We start from the raw sequence: 14,947 nt of genomic DNA, 5'->3' as shown, positions 1-14,947 counted from the left end.
TGTTACAAGGGTTGGGCAGGAGGGGAATTTGCCCTGGGGTGCAGTGAGGCAAAGGAGCACAAAATGGACAAAAAGGTACACCCATTCTATGGCATGTATTAATAGTGGGGAAAGGGGTGCAATGCTGGATCCTTGCCCTGGGAGCTGGAATACCCTGTCCAGTACGGTGTGCACCATAGATGCTAAAAAAAAAATATCCAAACTATCTTGGGCTACTGTCTTTTATATGAACCTCCTAAAGCAAGAGGAACCTTCTAAAAAATCCTTATGAGGATATAAACCCAAGATCTATACTCAGGAGGAAACGGAAGTAATTGTACAGTATGTAACAATACATATCACTGGTACATAGCATTAATCCAATAGCACAGGATGTTTTTATACTTCATCCCCCTCATCTAATACCTATCGGCACATGGCAGCTGACAGACAACAAGTAAAAAGGTTTTTTGAACTCTTTATCTACTTTCTGTTACCTGGCGGTGGAGTGGTATTCGTTTGCTGAGCTTATGGACAACGGGTGGCCCAATTAACGATTTCTTCTTTTTAGCTCCCTGCCGAATTTGGAATATGATGCAAATTCCAATAAAACAGAAAATAAGGAAACCTCCACCAACATATATAGCTATTTCCATGTAGTAAGGCAGTGAGGTATCCTCCATAGGGGGTTCTGTACCTGAAAATGACGTGGGGGGGAAAATGTGAGCTGTGGCTAAAAAGGTAAAAGTATAGGAGTCAGAGGAACAATTCAAAATCTTATAGCACACAAAATTTGACAAACATATACATATATACACACACACACACACACACACACACACACACACACACACTCAGCGCGATTTCAGTCTACCACTAAATCCACATCACATACACTGCTTGAATAATGAACCTTGAGAATGGATATCCTATAATATTTTTATCTGCTAATTTCATACGATTAGTCTGGTATTTCCATCACTGCCTGCAAGATGATGTAACCTGACATTCTTACACAATTTGTTTTATGTTTTACAACAACTATGACACTGTATTTTAAAAGAAAGTATAAATTTCTACCCATTCCACCAAAATAATGGGTAGCAAAGTTATATTATTCCCATTAAAAAGATCTGTATGTTCATACATAAAAGGAAATAGAAGCAACTCTTGCGATGTTCAAAACAGTTGGGACAAAAAAAAGCTGCCTCAAACCTGTCCTGAATGGACATAAGTGTTTTTAGTTTTATGCCTTGTACACACGATCGAGTTTCTCGGCGTTCAAAAGACTGCCGGAAAACCCAACGAGAAAACCGAGAACCGGCTTGGTCAGTTTTCCGACAGGAAAACTGCCTGAGAGCTTTGGTCGGGAAAACCGGCTGTGTGTATGCTCCAGAGCAGTGTTTCCCCATGGGAAAACTGGAGGAAAAAACGCTGCGATTCACGATGATTAAAAAAAAACAAGTTCTAAAAAAAAAATTCCCCCCTGCAGTTTTTCTTTCGGGAAAATTGCTGGGGAGCATACACATGGCCGGTTTTCTCCACCAAAAGAAAACATGAGTTTTCCCGGTGGGAAAACCGGTCGTGTGTACAAGGCATTAGAGTAGAAAATGGTTAATAGTCTGGTCAGTTTTTTTTCCTTATCAATAGGTCACAGTCAGGGAGACTTTCTGTCCTAGAGACAAAGCAGCAAGCAAGAAGAGATATTTCCAGAGCAAGGGGATATTCACCTTTTTATTTCTCCATTATCCTCATAGGGAGGAAGATTCTTCCCAAGGGGAACACAAGCAGCAATATAAAACAAGGCTAAAAAACAAGCAGCAATAAAAATCATTCTAACCCTTCGGCTGTCTATACAAAACTAAAGAAAAATTGTGTCTCTACATACACTTTAAGGATGCAGGGATACATGATTAATACTTGGTTCATTAGCAAACCAAGGTAGATTTATACTGTGATAGGGTATTAAAAATGATATATGTAAACTCAATAATCTTAATCTCTGAATTTAAAACCATAAAACAGGTTTGAGCTGGTTTGTAAACACACATTATGATGTGTTACTTTGGATAAAAAGAACATTTTTTTTTTTTTACTATGAAACAGCAAGTTGTCACAAGTCCGAATATAAAATAAATAGTTTGCAGTTGGTATTGAGAGATTGCAAATTTGTATTGGTTCTTTCTACACCAACCCTTCTGCGGTAAAATAAATTAACGGCTTGCTACATCTTGGAAACCCACCCAAAGGAGTGCATGCATGACAAGTATGTGGACCTTGCCTAACTACAAGACAACAGCCTTGACCTTTTACCTTGTTGTAGGAACTTCCATCTAGCAGCCTTTTTCAACAGTATGCTCCCTGCAGTTAATGACTTTGCGGACCGATAGCTCCGCACACACAGCTTGAACACCTGACCTCTGCATCCTGGAACCAAGACACTGAGCGATGGCTGTATGTGAACACAGTGCAATCATGCATTGCTAGTACTGGCAGGTGATGAGGATACCCAACAGTGGGCAGCACACCGTCGTGACTCAGCCACGCTGACCTGATTTGACATCAGCCTAAAGTTTAGGTAAAGAAAGACGCCCACACTAACTGGTGTGATGGTTAGAAAAAATTATAATCCAGCTCAAATAAAAATGAAATGTTTCACTTTTTTAAACAAGCAATTGTCCTATAGTTGTGAGGTTTAATCCAGATCTAATATATATAGCGTAAAGTGAAAACTAGAAATACTTTTATATTTAGGTTGACAGGATAATGTATAAAACCTATTTTCAGGTTTAAAATGAAATTTAAAAAACACAATTAAAAGCACTAGTCCACCACGTTACGTTTTTGGTGGATGCTAGAGAGCTGAACCACTTACTGAATTCTAATAGATCTCTGTACCCAGAGAGGGAACAGCATCTAGGAGGCCTAATGAGCAGGCCCCACTTTCCCTAATGGTTTTAAACATACTTTCTATTATGGAAAGAGTAATACTGGGAATATTCAAAGGTGAACAGAATCACCAAAAACTCCAAGATCAAGACCAAATCTTCAAGAGATCAAAGACATCAACAGACACCCTTCATCTGTCAAAGAAGAAGAATTTTTTGATGGACGGTTTAAAACATGAAAGCACACATATCACTCAATACACAAGCGTGCCATAACTCTCCCCCATATGCATACAGCAAACATGGCTCCAATATAGCTGAATAGTGAGTACCGGCTACCCTCAAAAAAGAGGGACAGTATTACCTTTCTACTGTAAGTAGCTGTCTGTCCCCCAAATTATTATAGCAGCAGAAAAAGAAAGAAAGAAAAGATTGATTGAAAAGTCAAAAGAGATTGGACAGACCACCAAAGACAGAGTTATATATATAGAGAGAGTAATGTTTTTTCCTTAATGATTTAAACCCTTTGCCATGTTTTTATTTCCTGGAGCATCAGGGGTTAAATCAAAATGGATGTAAAACATCTTGCCCAGATTGCACAAAAAACATGCTATGCAATTTGGGAACCATAAAAGTAAATGCAAAGGTAAACATGTAACACTGATGACACTAGGATTATGGGATATGTAGCTTTTTTGTTTTTATTTTGATAGGTGATGCTGATCGCTGGGCAGCAAAACGTTAAAAGGGTTATGATTCTCCAGCAGCCAATCATTTCTCATCTTACAATGTGTTATGCATACCACAAAAAAATAAAAAAAACACACTTTAAAACCCAATAGATGTGGGACTTTTTAAATATCATAAAAACGAAGATAAAAAAAAATATTACATGGATTACTACGGAATAACTTTTTAATCTATTTATGAATAAATTCTACCTTTAAACTTTGGGATTTGGTTGTTTTTATGGTTTCTAACAGTCATGTATAATTTCTGGGACAGGGTTTCTCAACCTTTCAGTCAAGGCACCCTTTAAAATTTCAGAAAAATTGTAGAAACCCGATTGCAAAAAATGTAAAAAATAAATAAATCGATTAACATAAATGCAGCAATATTCACACAGTTGGGACACTCCGCATCAGAGGTGATTTATTCTTCCAATCAAATACAGCTTTGCATACTGGTACTGACTAGTATTAGGGTCCTTTCACGCAGGCAATCTGCCCGACGGTTGACCTGATCATAAAGTCTGTGTGAAAAGGGGCCTTAGGCCCCGTACACACGACCGAGTTTCTCGGCAGAATTCAGCCAGAAACTCGATCGGAGCTGGATTCTGCCGAGAAACTCGGTCGTGTGTACACTTTTCAGCGAGTTCAGCGAGGAACTCGTCGGGTCAAATAGAGAACATGTTCTCCATTTCCTCGTTGTTCAATGAGGAAAGTTGGCCCGCCGAGATCCTCGGCGGCTTCAACATTGAACTCGACGAGGAACTTGATGTGTTTGGCACGTCGAGTTCCTCGGACGTGTATACGGGGCCTTAGTGTTCCTCTTTTACCTCAGTTTCTCTCCCTCACTCAGCTAATGTGACCCAAGTGCTAACGGAGAGGAGCAAGGAAGGGGGCAAACAAGGATGCTATGCAGGCACCTGATGTCCTTATCAACCAATGACATCATTAGTTGTTAGGACACTGGCAGCTACAAGGTTGTAATGGTACACAATGAAAATCTATGGCTTTGTGCAACTAAGACAGTTTCTATACAATTTTTGGGAAATGTTTAGGTATCCTGCCCAAACCCAACAACCATACTTTTTTTTTTTCCCCATCAGCTCACTCCCCACAGTTAACTTTTGTATCACTTGACCCTCCCTCATAGATTGTAAGAGCTAATGAGCAAGGCCCTCGGATTCCTCCTGTACTGAATTGTATTGCAACTGTACTGTCTGCACCCAAGTTGTAGTAAGTCCTCGCAGAAACTGTTGGCACTATATAAATCCTGTATAATTATTATTATAATAATGGTTGAAAAATGCTGTTCTAGGCACACAAATGATTCTGGAAGATGGAGAGTTGATGTCATTCTTCTATAAAGTCGTTTAATTTAAGGTTCCATTTAGGAAATTATTTAAAAAGTCCCATGTAACTTCTATAAATGTGGATATAGCTAAGCATTAGATATGCTGAATAATCAAATTTGAGGACTTGTGCATATATTGACTTTTATTGGTATGAAAACTATACACAGAAGAGGATGGTTGCAAATGACTTTGGGGCAATGAGATAGAAGCACAGTGTTTACAGTTGACCTTGCAATACCACAGACAGAGACGGAAACCCAAGGCAGTAGCATAATACCTGGCAGAACCGTCAACCAGGCAGAATGTTGAGAAATCCCAATAGAATTTCCAGCTATACAAGTATATTCCCCAGCATCCTCAAAAGAAACATTTTTGACATACAAGACTTCTATCTCTTCATCTGTAATGTTAACACCGGCAGCCTGGAAGAGAGGAAAGGCAAAAAAGAAAAAAAAAGAGAAAAAGCAACACCCAATGAGAAAAGGATACATGTGGAGCAGGCTTAGGAGATGGCATATGCTTGCAGAGGCATACAAACCTCTGCAGATCTCCTTTGCCCTTTTCCAAAAGACCCAACATACCAAAGCTTCACCAAGAAAAACATTTTGAAATGCAAGGTGCAGATTATTGAACATGACCCTTCACCAGGATTTATCACCATGAATGCATGCAATCAAATTACATGGAAAAACAAGACTCACAAAAAAGGATTTCACCTTCTGGTATACTATTATAATAAAGGGGGAGTATACCATACAAAATAGAAGGGGCATACATTAGTATATGGCTTTACCCATAGGCAGTCCCTAGCAGATGGCCGATAACCACATATCCCTTTCCTGCAGTGGTGAAAGCCATTATATACCTGCGGCCTATTTTACAGACATTTTCAAATCAATATGGTAAAAACGTTATTTCTGACTTCCTACTGAAGCCAGAATCATTGTGCAGCCTCCACAATGGCTATCTGTAATAAATGTTGGGGACTTTAATAAAACCAACTGGTCTAAGGCTGACAGCATGCATAAGTCAGATCAATTTAATTTAAAAGCATGCTTGAGAAAGGAGTCCAAACAGGCTAAAAGGCAGTTGAGTCACATGATCCATTCTGGGACATGTGCTGTTTAAACAACTTCCGACTGCTGCAAATAGTCAATAAAATTTTGACAAGTAGGTTCCATTCGTTAAAAAAAAAAAAAAAAAAAGTTAAAAGCTTTGTTAGAACCATTGGAAGTGTTTAAAACATTGGAAGAAAAAGAAGGGGAAAAAAACAATTGGTGAAATCCTCAAGCTTTGTGCGCATTTTTCCATGGCGGCACCAAAGTGCAGCAAAACACCAAACCCAGATTGTTTGTCCAACGCCACCTTCGCCAGAAGCACCAAAAGCCCATCTGCTTCCCGTGCACGGCAGGAGGAGACGTTACCTGGTTCTCTTTTCACCACCGTGAGCCAGGCTGACTTGTTGGCCTCACCAATGTAATTGGAGGCGGTACAGACATATTCCCCCGCGTCTGCTTCTGTCACATTGTACAGATTCAGCACCTCAGCACTGGAACTGTTTATTCCCGAGTGCTAAAAACAGGTAGGCAACATATGGGATTAACATACAGAGCTGTAATCTAGGACAAAATGGTTCAAAACTACAAACTTAAATCTAGGCTTTTTTTTTGCAAATCTGAGCAATGTAGAAAGCTCAGCTACCCACCTAAACTTACATTTTCCTGATCGGATAAAGATAAAATAAAAAAAACACAAAACTGGTTTACATAATTTTTCCTACAGTTTTAATTATTAGCCAGTCAACAATGACAGCAGCATGCCAGTTTTACAGACCCTCCAACATGACCCCCTTCACAAGGTACAAAACACTCTGCTATTGAAACATTTTTGACCAGCATCATTTGACCTGACACTTAACTATGCTAAAGATATTGCAATCAGAAGAAAATTGTGCATCGTGTACAGCGAGTCAAATTGGAGGAGAGTCTGGCATTATGGGGTGGATTTACTAAAACTAGAGTGCAAAATCTGGTGCAGCTGTGCATGGAAGCCAATCAGCTTCTTACTTCAGCTTGTTCAGTTAAGCTTTCACAATGAAACCTGGAAGCTGATTGGTTTCTATACAGAGCTGCACCAGATTTTGCACTCGCCAGTTTTAATAAACCAACCCCTATGTGTCCATATTTTCTGGGCCATAATTGACCTCAACTAGATCTGATGTGGCTAGCCTCAGTTCAGTTACTGAATGTCCAGAATAGCCCCTGGACATTCAGTAACTGAACTGAGGCTAGCCACTGTTAAACTGAAGACTGACCATAAATTATGAAATTTTCGTGTACAATTTTTTTTTAGATTTACTAAAACTAGGGTTGCAACAATACCGATACTAGGCATTTGCGCAGGGATTGGTACTCGTGCAAATGCACCGATACCTTCTGGCTCAGTTCTTTCGGCTGTCAGTGGGATGTCCCTGCCAACAGCTGAAATGTAAAGAAAATAATGCCGGCAATTATTGGTAGTTAAGGAGCAGGGTCGCCACGTCCTTCACAAGCAATGAAATTTCATTTTGGCATTGGTGAATCCCTAACTAAATCCATATAATATGCAATCAGACAGGCCCTTGCACTACATAGTTGAAGGTAAATCTATAGGAAACTGAATAAGAAAATTGTATAATGTATGGGCAGCTTAAATGGGTTGTAAAGGCAAAAAAAAAATCCCTAAATAGCTTCCTTTACCTTAGTGCAGTCCTCTATCACTTACCTCATCCTTCGATTTTGCTTTTAAATGCCCTTATTTCTTCAGAGAAATACTCACTTCCTGTTCTTCTGCCTGTAACTCCACACAGTAATGCAAGGCTTTCTTCCTGGTGTGAAGTGTCATGCTCGCCCCCTCCCTTGAGGAAGGAGGGGGCGAGCAGGAGAGTCAGGATGCTCTCTACGTTGCAGATAGAGAAAGGAGCTTTGTGTTAGTGGGCGTCCTGACTCTCCTGTAGTCCAAGGGAGGGGGCGAGCACAACACTCCACACCAGGAAGAAAGTCTTGCATTACAGTGTGGAGTTACAGACAGAAGAACAGGAAGTGAGGATTTCTCAGAAAAAATAATGACATTTAAAAGCAAAATGGAAGGATGAGGTAAGTGAAGGAAAATTGCACTAAGGGCCCTTTCACACTGGTGCGTTTTTGCTGCGTTTTCGCGGTAAAAATAGCGCTATTAAAACGCTCATAAAACGCTCCCCATGCCCCCTCCATTGAAATGAATTAAAAAACGCTGTAAAAACACAGTAAAAACGGAGCGTTAAAATCGCGGTAAAACACAGCGATTTTACCACGTTTTTAATTCATTTCAATGGAGAGGGGCATGGGGAGCGTTTTAATAGCGCTATTTTTACCGCGAAAACGCGGCAAAAACACACCAGTGTGAAAGGGCCCTAAGGTAAAGGAAGCTATTTAGGGAAAAAATGTTTTACCTTTACAAACCCTTTAATCAAAGCATTTGTTGCCACACTCAGCACTCCAGATATTTTGGAAATAATGTTACATTTTAAACTTTGGGAATGTAGTGTTGAAAATTGGAAACTACTATTTTAGATTCATGCCTCATTTATAACACACTGAAAGCATTATTTTGCAGGTGAAGCAGTTGTCATGAAAAGGCCAATAGAGATTTCTCATCTAAACAAAAACTTTAAGGTTTCTAATGACATTGGTTTATATTTCTTAACTTGACATATTGAAATCTTTCCCTTCAATTTTTGAACCTGGCAGGACTGTAAAATCAGCGGCACTCTTTTTGTTTGACAATTTGTTGACTATACTTGCAATGGATTTAACATGAACCAGTGGCCAACTAAAATATAAAGTAGCAAATACCCTAAAGGCTAGACAAAGTCAGTAACGTGAAAGACAGTGTTGTAGTCCTGCAGAGTGCCTTGGTGCTCCACAAACCTGGTTCATGTTCTAGAAGCAGCATCTAGCGTCTGATTAGCAATGGCTACTCCCACTTATTTAGCTTTACTACTGGTCATTCACTATGGGGGTAAGCCTCTTATACCAACAGTGAGGCACAAAGAGCTGAGAAAGGGTGAGGCCAAGCCAGTGATCATGGAAGCATCCATTAAGAAACGTTATTCTCGGGTGGCAATTAGAAACCCTCAGATTGGTGGGGGTTCTAGACAAGACCACCAATGGTTTATCTTCTAGATCGCTGAGTATCGGAAGAATACTGCATGTAGGGTACACATTTTATGAGCCACCTTGCTAACAGAAGAGAAAAAAAAAACCGAGAATACAAAACAGCCACAGCTTTGTAGCTTTATGCACCATCATTTGCAAAACCCTTACCTTAACATTTCATATTCCTGATATGTGCCCGCTGTACCCAGTAGTGTATTTAGGTTTTGTGCTGCCCTAGGCCTGACTAAACTTGTGCACCCCCTAATTTAAATATGACCCACCCACCTTCTTGTCAAGGCCACACCCCTTGCTGTTTAAGAGCCACCCTGAAATTTCAGAGTGGGGACACTAGTTCCGAGGGCCTGGGGGGGGGGGGCAATGGATTCCCTTAATTTGCACAGTTTTTTTCTCATTTCCTGTTTATCTATGGGGCAGGAAGTGAAATCTCTGCAGTAGGACAGGGATGGTAAAAAATAAACTGACTGGGACTATAACCCTCCCTTACTCTATCCAAAAAAAAAAGTGTTGCCTATGGTTCTAATTTAAGCACAGATTTCGGATAATCATTTCATTTTTATTTTAAATTGAATGGGTTGTTTGACAAAATGAGGTTCAACTTTAAACTGTATTATTCTCTTTTTATATTATCAATGGTCATAATCACACAGAATTCTATAAACCTTATGACAGGGGATTGTAAATAGGGTTGTGTATGTAACCCAGAGCAATTAATCAGCTTCAGAGGTTCATAATAAAAAATGGTATTTGCGATTAGTTGGTTTGGAGCATCACAGGCAGTTTGTACTGGAGTCTAACAAACTGCTGCCTCAATAGACATACTTTAGCTATGCCAGCAATTCTTACCTTCAAAACCTTCATGTATGGGATCCCATCCACCCCAAATCGGCTCCCATTCTTCTCTACAAAGCGCACCCAGCGAATGTGGGGCTGTGCGTCGCTATACACCTTGCACACAAATTCAGCATCGCCTCCAACATACGCAGTGGTATTTGCAGGGAGACCAGCTTGCAGTATGGGTCTGTGAGACGAGCGCTCTGGTGGCAGAATAGAGAAAAACAGTTGATAATCATTAATGGGAAAAAAAAAAAAAAGTACAGAAATTTTTTAGTGAGCACATATTTTGACTTTAGTGCATTGTATACTTTCAATTTATATTTTTATATGACTAACACTTTTAAAGCTTGCTCATCCATATTTTGTTACCACATTAAAGAGATCTGTGCATTAACCACCAGGGGCTCTCAGCCGCTTAGTGCTATTACTTTATCTCCAACAACTCTGGACAAATTATTAGTCAAACGGGAAGGTCATTTTTTTCCCCCAATGAACTCAGACACATATTTGAATTGTGTTGAGGAGCAGTAAAGCACTATCACTACATAGCAAAGCAAGAAGCAGAGCCAGTGTATACTATACATTATAAAACAGAAACAAAAAAGTTATCGAAGCGTTAGGCACACGTTGATAACAGTGTTTACATTAAACTGATCTTCCTTTATTGCTTGTTTATCTAAAAACATTAAAAAGATGTTATATTACCTTTAATAAATGTAATTGCAATAATAAATCAGTTTGAAATAATGTAGGGAACAACAAACTAGATACGAAGAACGAACAAACATGTTGACACTGTACACAACATATTGTAATGTCAAATAGTATAATTTGTAAGATAATAGTGATCTAGGATGAAAGAAGTATTACAGTTTTTAAAGGGGAAAAAATGAAATTATTTTCACTTTTGCACATGAACTGCAATAATAATAATAATAATAATAATAATAATACTAATAAAAAGTCCAGAAGCACTTTGGCTCTCACTGTCACACACATGTGGTATACTTCCAGCCAACCTACAGACCCATATAGGGACTACTGTTTTTAAAACAACGCGCCAGGTAAGGAAGTGTATGGCATCAGATGTGTGGCCATGCAATTGATATAGCAGGGAGCTTTGAATGCTGCACTTTTAAAATGACTTGAAATGCTTTTTTTTTTTTTTTTTTTTTAATACCGCGACAGGGTTATAATTCCCTATATGAACTTACTCTTGAGTCCCCCTGCTGGCACTCCTCTCTGGAGAGTGCCTCCGTAGAAAGACACTTTCTATAGGGCACGCGTGCAGGTTCACGCCTGAGCCTCTCTGTCTGAGTCTATGGATACGGAAGGCAGGACTCGACCCTGCCCCCTGTGTCACTAGCTTTGATTGCCAGCAACAGGAGCCAATGGCTCCTGCTGTCTCCGCAAAAGCTGCAAGACCAGGAACCGATGGGAGAGAATAGCTGGAGACAAGCACAGCGCTGGATTGAATGAAGGCTCGGGTAAGTAAAAAAGCGGGGGCAATACCGATGTCCAATTATTTTTTACCTTAAAGCGGAGTTCCACCCAAAAATTGAACTTCGGCTTTTTTGGAACCCACACCCCCTCCAGTGTCACATTTGGCACCTTTCTGGGGGAGGGGGGAGCAGATACCTGTTTAATCCAGGTATTTGCTCCCACTTATGGGCATGGATCGCCGCAGGCTCCGTGGGGAACTATGCCATGTCCAGTCCCTCATCCTTCCCCCAACACCCGCTGTCTTCTGGGAGAGACACAGGTTCCAGAAGACAGCAGGGACCAGTGAGGACGCGCAGCTCGTACATGTGCAGTAGGGAACCAGGCTGTGAAGCCGCAAGGCTTCACTTCCCGATTCCCCTACCGAAGGTGGCAGCACCTCCACCCAAGAGCCAAGGGACAGATTGGCTTTGGGTGAGGACATCGCAGGTGCCCTGGACACATAAGTGTCCATATTTTAAAAGTCAGGAGCTGCAGTATTTGTAGCTGCGGACTTTAAAAAAAAAAACTCAGCTTTAATGCAAAGAATGCATTAAGGAAAAACATGTTTAGGCTTTAGAACCACTTAAAATTTATTTTTAAATTCCAAATAGTGTAAGTACCCAACTTTAAATTTATATCAGCCTCCTCCCATACAGCAACTCTCAGACTAAGAACATAATAGACACTAGGGGACAATCAGGAAGAGAATGAAGAGTGAGCCGATAGGCTAATTCTTCAGTGTGCTGCTGCTCTTTCACTATCTAATCACAGGCTGGAGGAGAAGAGCGAGACCTGTCTGTATTGCTTAACTGCAACAGAAAAAAAAATTAGGTCACCAACCTAACCGTGCATTCTGTAAAGAAGTGTAAATCTCAGGACTAGAAAAGCGAATGGAAGCCAAACAAACCTTTTGGTAGGTATAACGGGAAATTAATCCAGCTTTAAATACGTCAGAAAGAATTAAACTTCTACACTTATTTACATTAGAGGAGGCAAAAAGTATTATTGATTGGCTTAATTCTGTAACTACGAGAATATTGGAGAACGGCCAAAAACCACAAAAAAGGATGATTTCACAAACTAAAATCCCCAAAAAGAGAAATTCTCATGGGTACTGGCAGAGTCTACAGAAACAGCAGTCTCCTCTACGAGGAAGCCACTGTGAAACTTGGGACTTGCTATTGCTTTGCCCTAGAAAATTATTCAGAACACCTAGGCTGGTACCCATAGCCCCAAATTCAAAGTTTTATTTATAAAAAAAAAAAAAACTGACTATTGCTAAAAGCAGAAGGCCGACCTTTGTCACAGTTTGTGCCCCAATTTTCATTGGAACAACATTAGAATAGAACTTTTCTGTTTAGTGCTATACATATATCCAGGCAGTTTACAAAACATTTTTGCAAGGATTTCAACGGACTGCATTTAGGTTTCGTAAAGGTCACACATTCGCTATACAATCGTATATATTCTGAGTTATACATGTTATAAAATAAATAAGGGAAGAGACGCCAAGGAGAGGGGGGGGGGGAATAACTCAAGTCTGTAAACCCGTTAAGCTCCTGGCACTAGTCCCTGCAGCAAAGTCAGTGCCAAGCTAGAAGGGAGGGAGATGTGTATTTGTAAGTAATGGGGAGGGAGGAGGGAAAGAGCTCAAGCTTCAAAAGATACCGCTAGGAGGAGGACAATAGAAGACATGCTAGTTTATACAGGACACAAAAAAACTAAGGGAGCATGGATTCCAGTCGTCATCTCTAGCCATTTCTGGGTGCCAACATTTGTGGGTCACCTGTAAACAGGAATGTTCCCTTTAACCCCTGTGCTTCTAGAACCTAATTTGCCCTAGTATAAAAGGCAGAAAGGGTAAATACTATTCATATAAAAGTGTCTGCTAAATTTTCTAAAGAACTACAGAAAGTGTCAACTTACTATGCATTTGCAGTCAGGCCAATAAATAAAAAAACTTGTGGACAGGAAAGTGCAAAGTTGATAAGATGCCAAGTGTTGCCAAGTTTTCTACAGTCTCCTGCCAAATTCATCCGATAACCAGCCTTTGCTGGCCTGATATCATTGTCCATTACATTGTAGCACAACTTATAAACTTTTTCGGTCAGCTATTCTATTACTCTTAGAACATACCAAGCAGGCAGAGTTTAAATCAGGTTGCCCCCAACTACAATGGCGATCTTCCAAGTGTAACTTAGTTTATATCTGCCCTTTTTCAATTGTTATTTCACAGTCAAAACACCAACATATGACCCCTAGTTGTGTTTGTAACAATCTATATCTTGACAGATATTTTGGGAGTGAATTTAAATGTGGTAAGAACAATGAGCAGTAACTAGTCTCAACCAATCAGAAACCAGACTGGTTATTACAGGATATTAAACTTTTTTTTCCCACCTTTAACCACACAGTTGACAAAAAAGGCAATCTGTATTAGGATTAGGTTTGATTTTCTTTCCCCAGTACAGATAATAGAAAGCCAACACCTGATTAGCTAAATGTTTCCGTAGTTCTAAATAAAATTATACTTGTTTTATTTACTCATGTTCCCCTTTACTTTCTCTTTTCCTTAAATTCAAAATTGTAGTTTTTCCTATTCTTAATATTAAGCGTATGATCACTTATGGCCTTCCAACCTTTTCTGAGAGGAAGGTGTTAAAAGTCCTGAATGCATTCAGTCTCTGGGAGCGTCTTACACACACATACCATGTTCCAATAAATTGTTTCACAAACAGACGTCCAGAGAGCAGCCTCATGTAAAGCTAGCACACCTCCCTGGAACAAAGGCGGCTTTCATGCAGGTTGCTCTCCCTGGCACTCTGCGGGGAATTGGTACGCTGACGTAATGCTGGCAGCCACTCCATAAGCACCAACCTTGTTTTACTTGCAGTAAAGTTATTAAAAAGCAGGCAGAGGGGAGAAAGAAAGAAACACTTGAAGTGATCACTCTGCACTCTCACTGCTGTGCAACGCTAATTTGTGTTTTTAAAAGATACATTCATCAACCTTTTTCATCTGAAGTCACAAGAAAAGAGTCACTCATACAATATACAGCCAATCCATCATGTCTGGCACTGGTGACTAAGGCCAGAGAATAAATAGTGCATAGTATGTAGAAACATAGTAACAGCTAAGTTTCTCTAACATAGACTTACGAAAAGCTAGATGTAAGTACTGCAGAGCTGAGATACAGCTCTATGGGGTCCATTTAGAAATATTTTCACCCAAAATTCTCACAACTGTCACCCAAGATTGGCTAATTTATTGGATTCAGTTAAAAAAAAAAAGTATGAATCCAAGGTTAACGTTGTGTGAATCTAAATAGACCCATATATGCATATTGAATGTAATGCTAGTAGCAGAGTGTTACAACCAACCTTAACTACACCCATTCGTCAGTTTTTTAACCCCTATAAGATGCATTACTTAATGAATGTAAGCAACAAGAACACCTGAAAGTGTGTTTATTTAAAAGTGTGGAAATT

General features: G+C 39.8%; 1 protein-coding gene across 5 annotated transcripts in view; it reads right to left on the bottom strand.

The window, feature by feature from the left end:
• FGFR2 (fibroblast growth factor receptor 2) overlaps positions 1-14,947 on the bottom strand; it is a 128,444-nt gene that overhangs the window by 26,212 nt on the left and 87,285 nt on the right. For 2 of the 5 annotated variants that reach the window (XM_040361957.1, XM_040361961.1), the window contains 3 exons: positions 9,987-10,177; positions 6,372-6,519; positions 471-676 (listed from right to left, as the gene is read on the bottom strand). In XM_040361957.1, coding sequence (XP_040217891.1) covers positions 471-676; positions 6,372-6,519; positions 9,987-10,177 — 545 coding nt within the window. Of the gene's footprint in view, positions 1-470; positions 677-5,224; positions 5,370-6,371; positions 6,520-9,986; positions 10,178-14,947 lie in introns of all 5 variants that reach the window. The other 3 variants (XM_040361959.1, XM_040361958.1, XM_040361960.1) reach the window with 3 other exon arrangements.

The sequence above is a fragment of the Rana temporaria genome, chromosome 8 (assembly GCF_905171775.1).
Source record: "Rana temporaria chromosome 8, aRanTem1.1, whole genome shotgun sequence".
Classification (NCBI taxonomy): domain Eukaryota; kingdom Metazoa; phylum Chordata; class Amphibia; order Anura; family Ranidae; genus Rana; species Rana temporaria.
The sequence above is the reverse complement of the archived record's forward strand: the minus strand, read 5'-3'. Positions and strand labels throughout refer to the sequence as shown.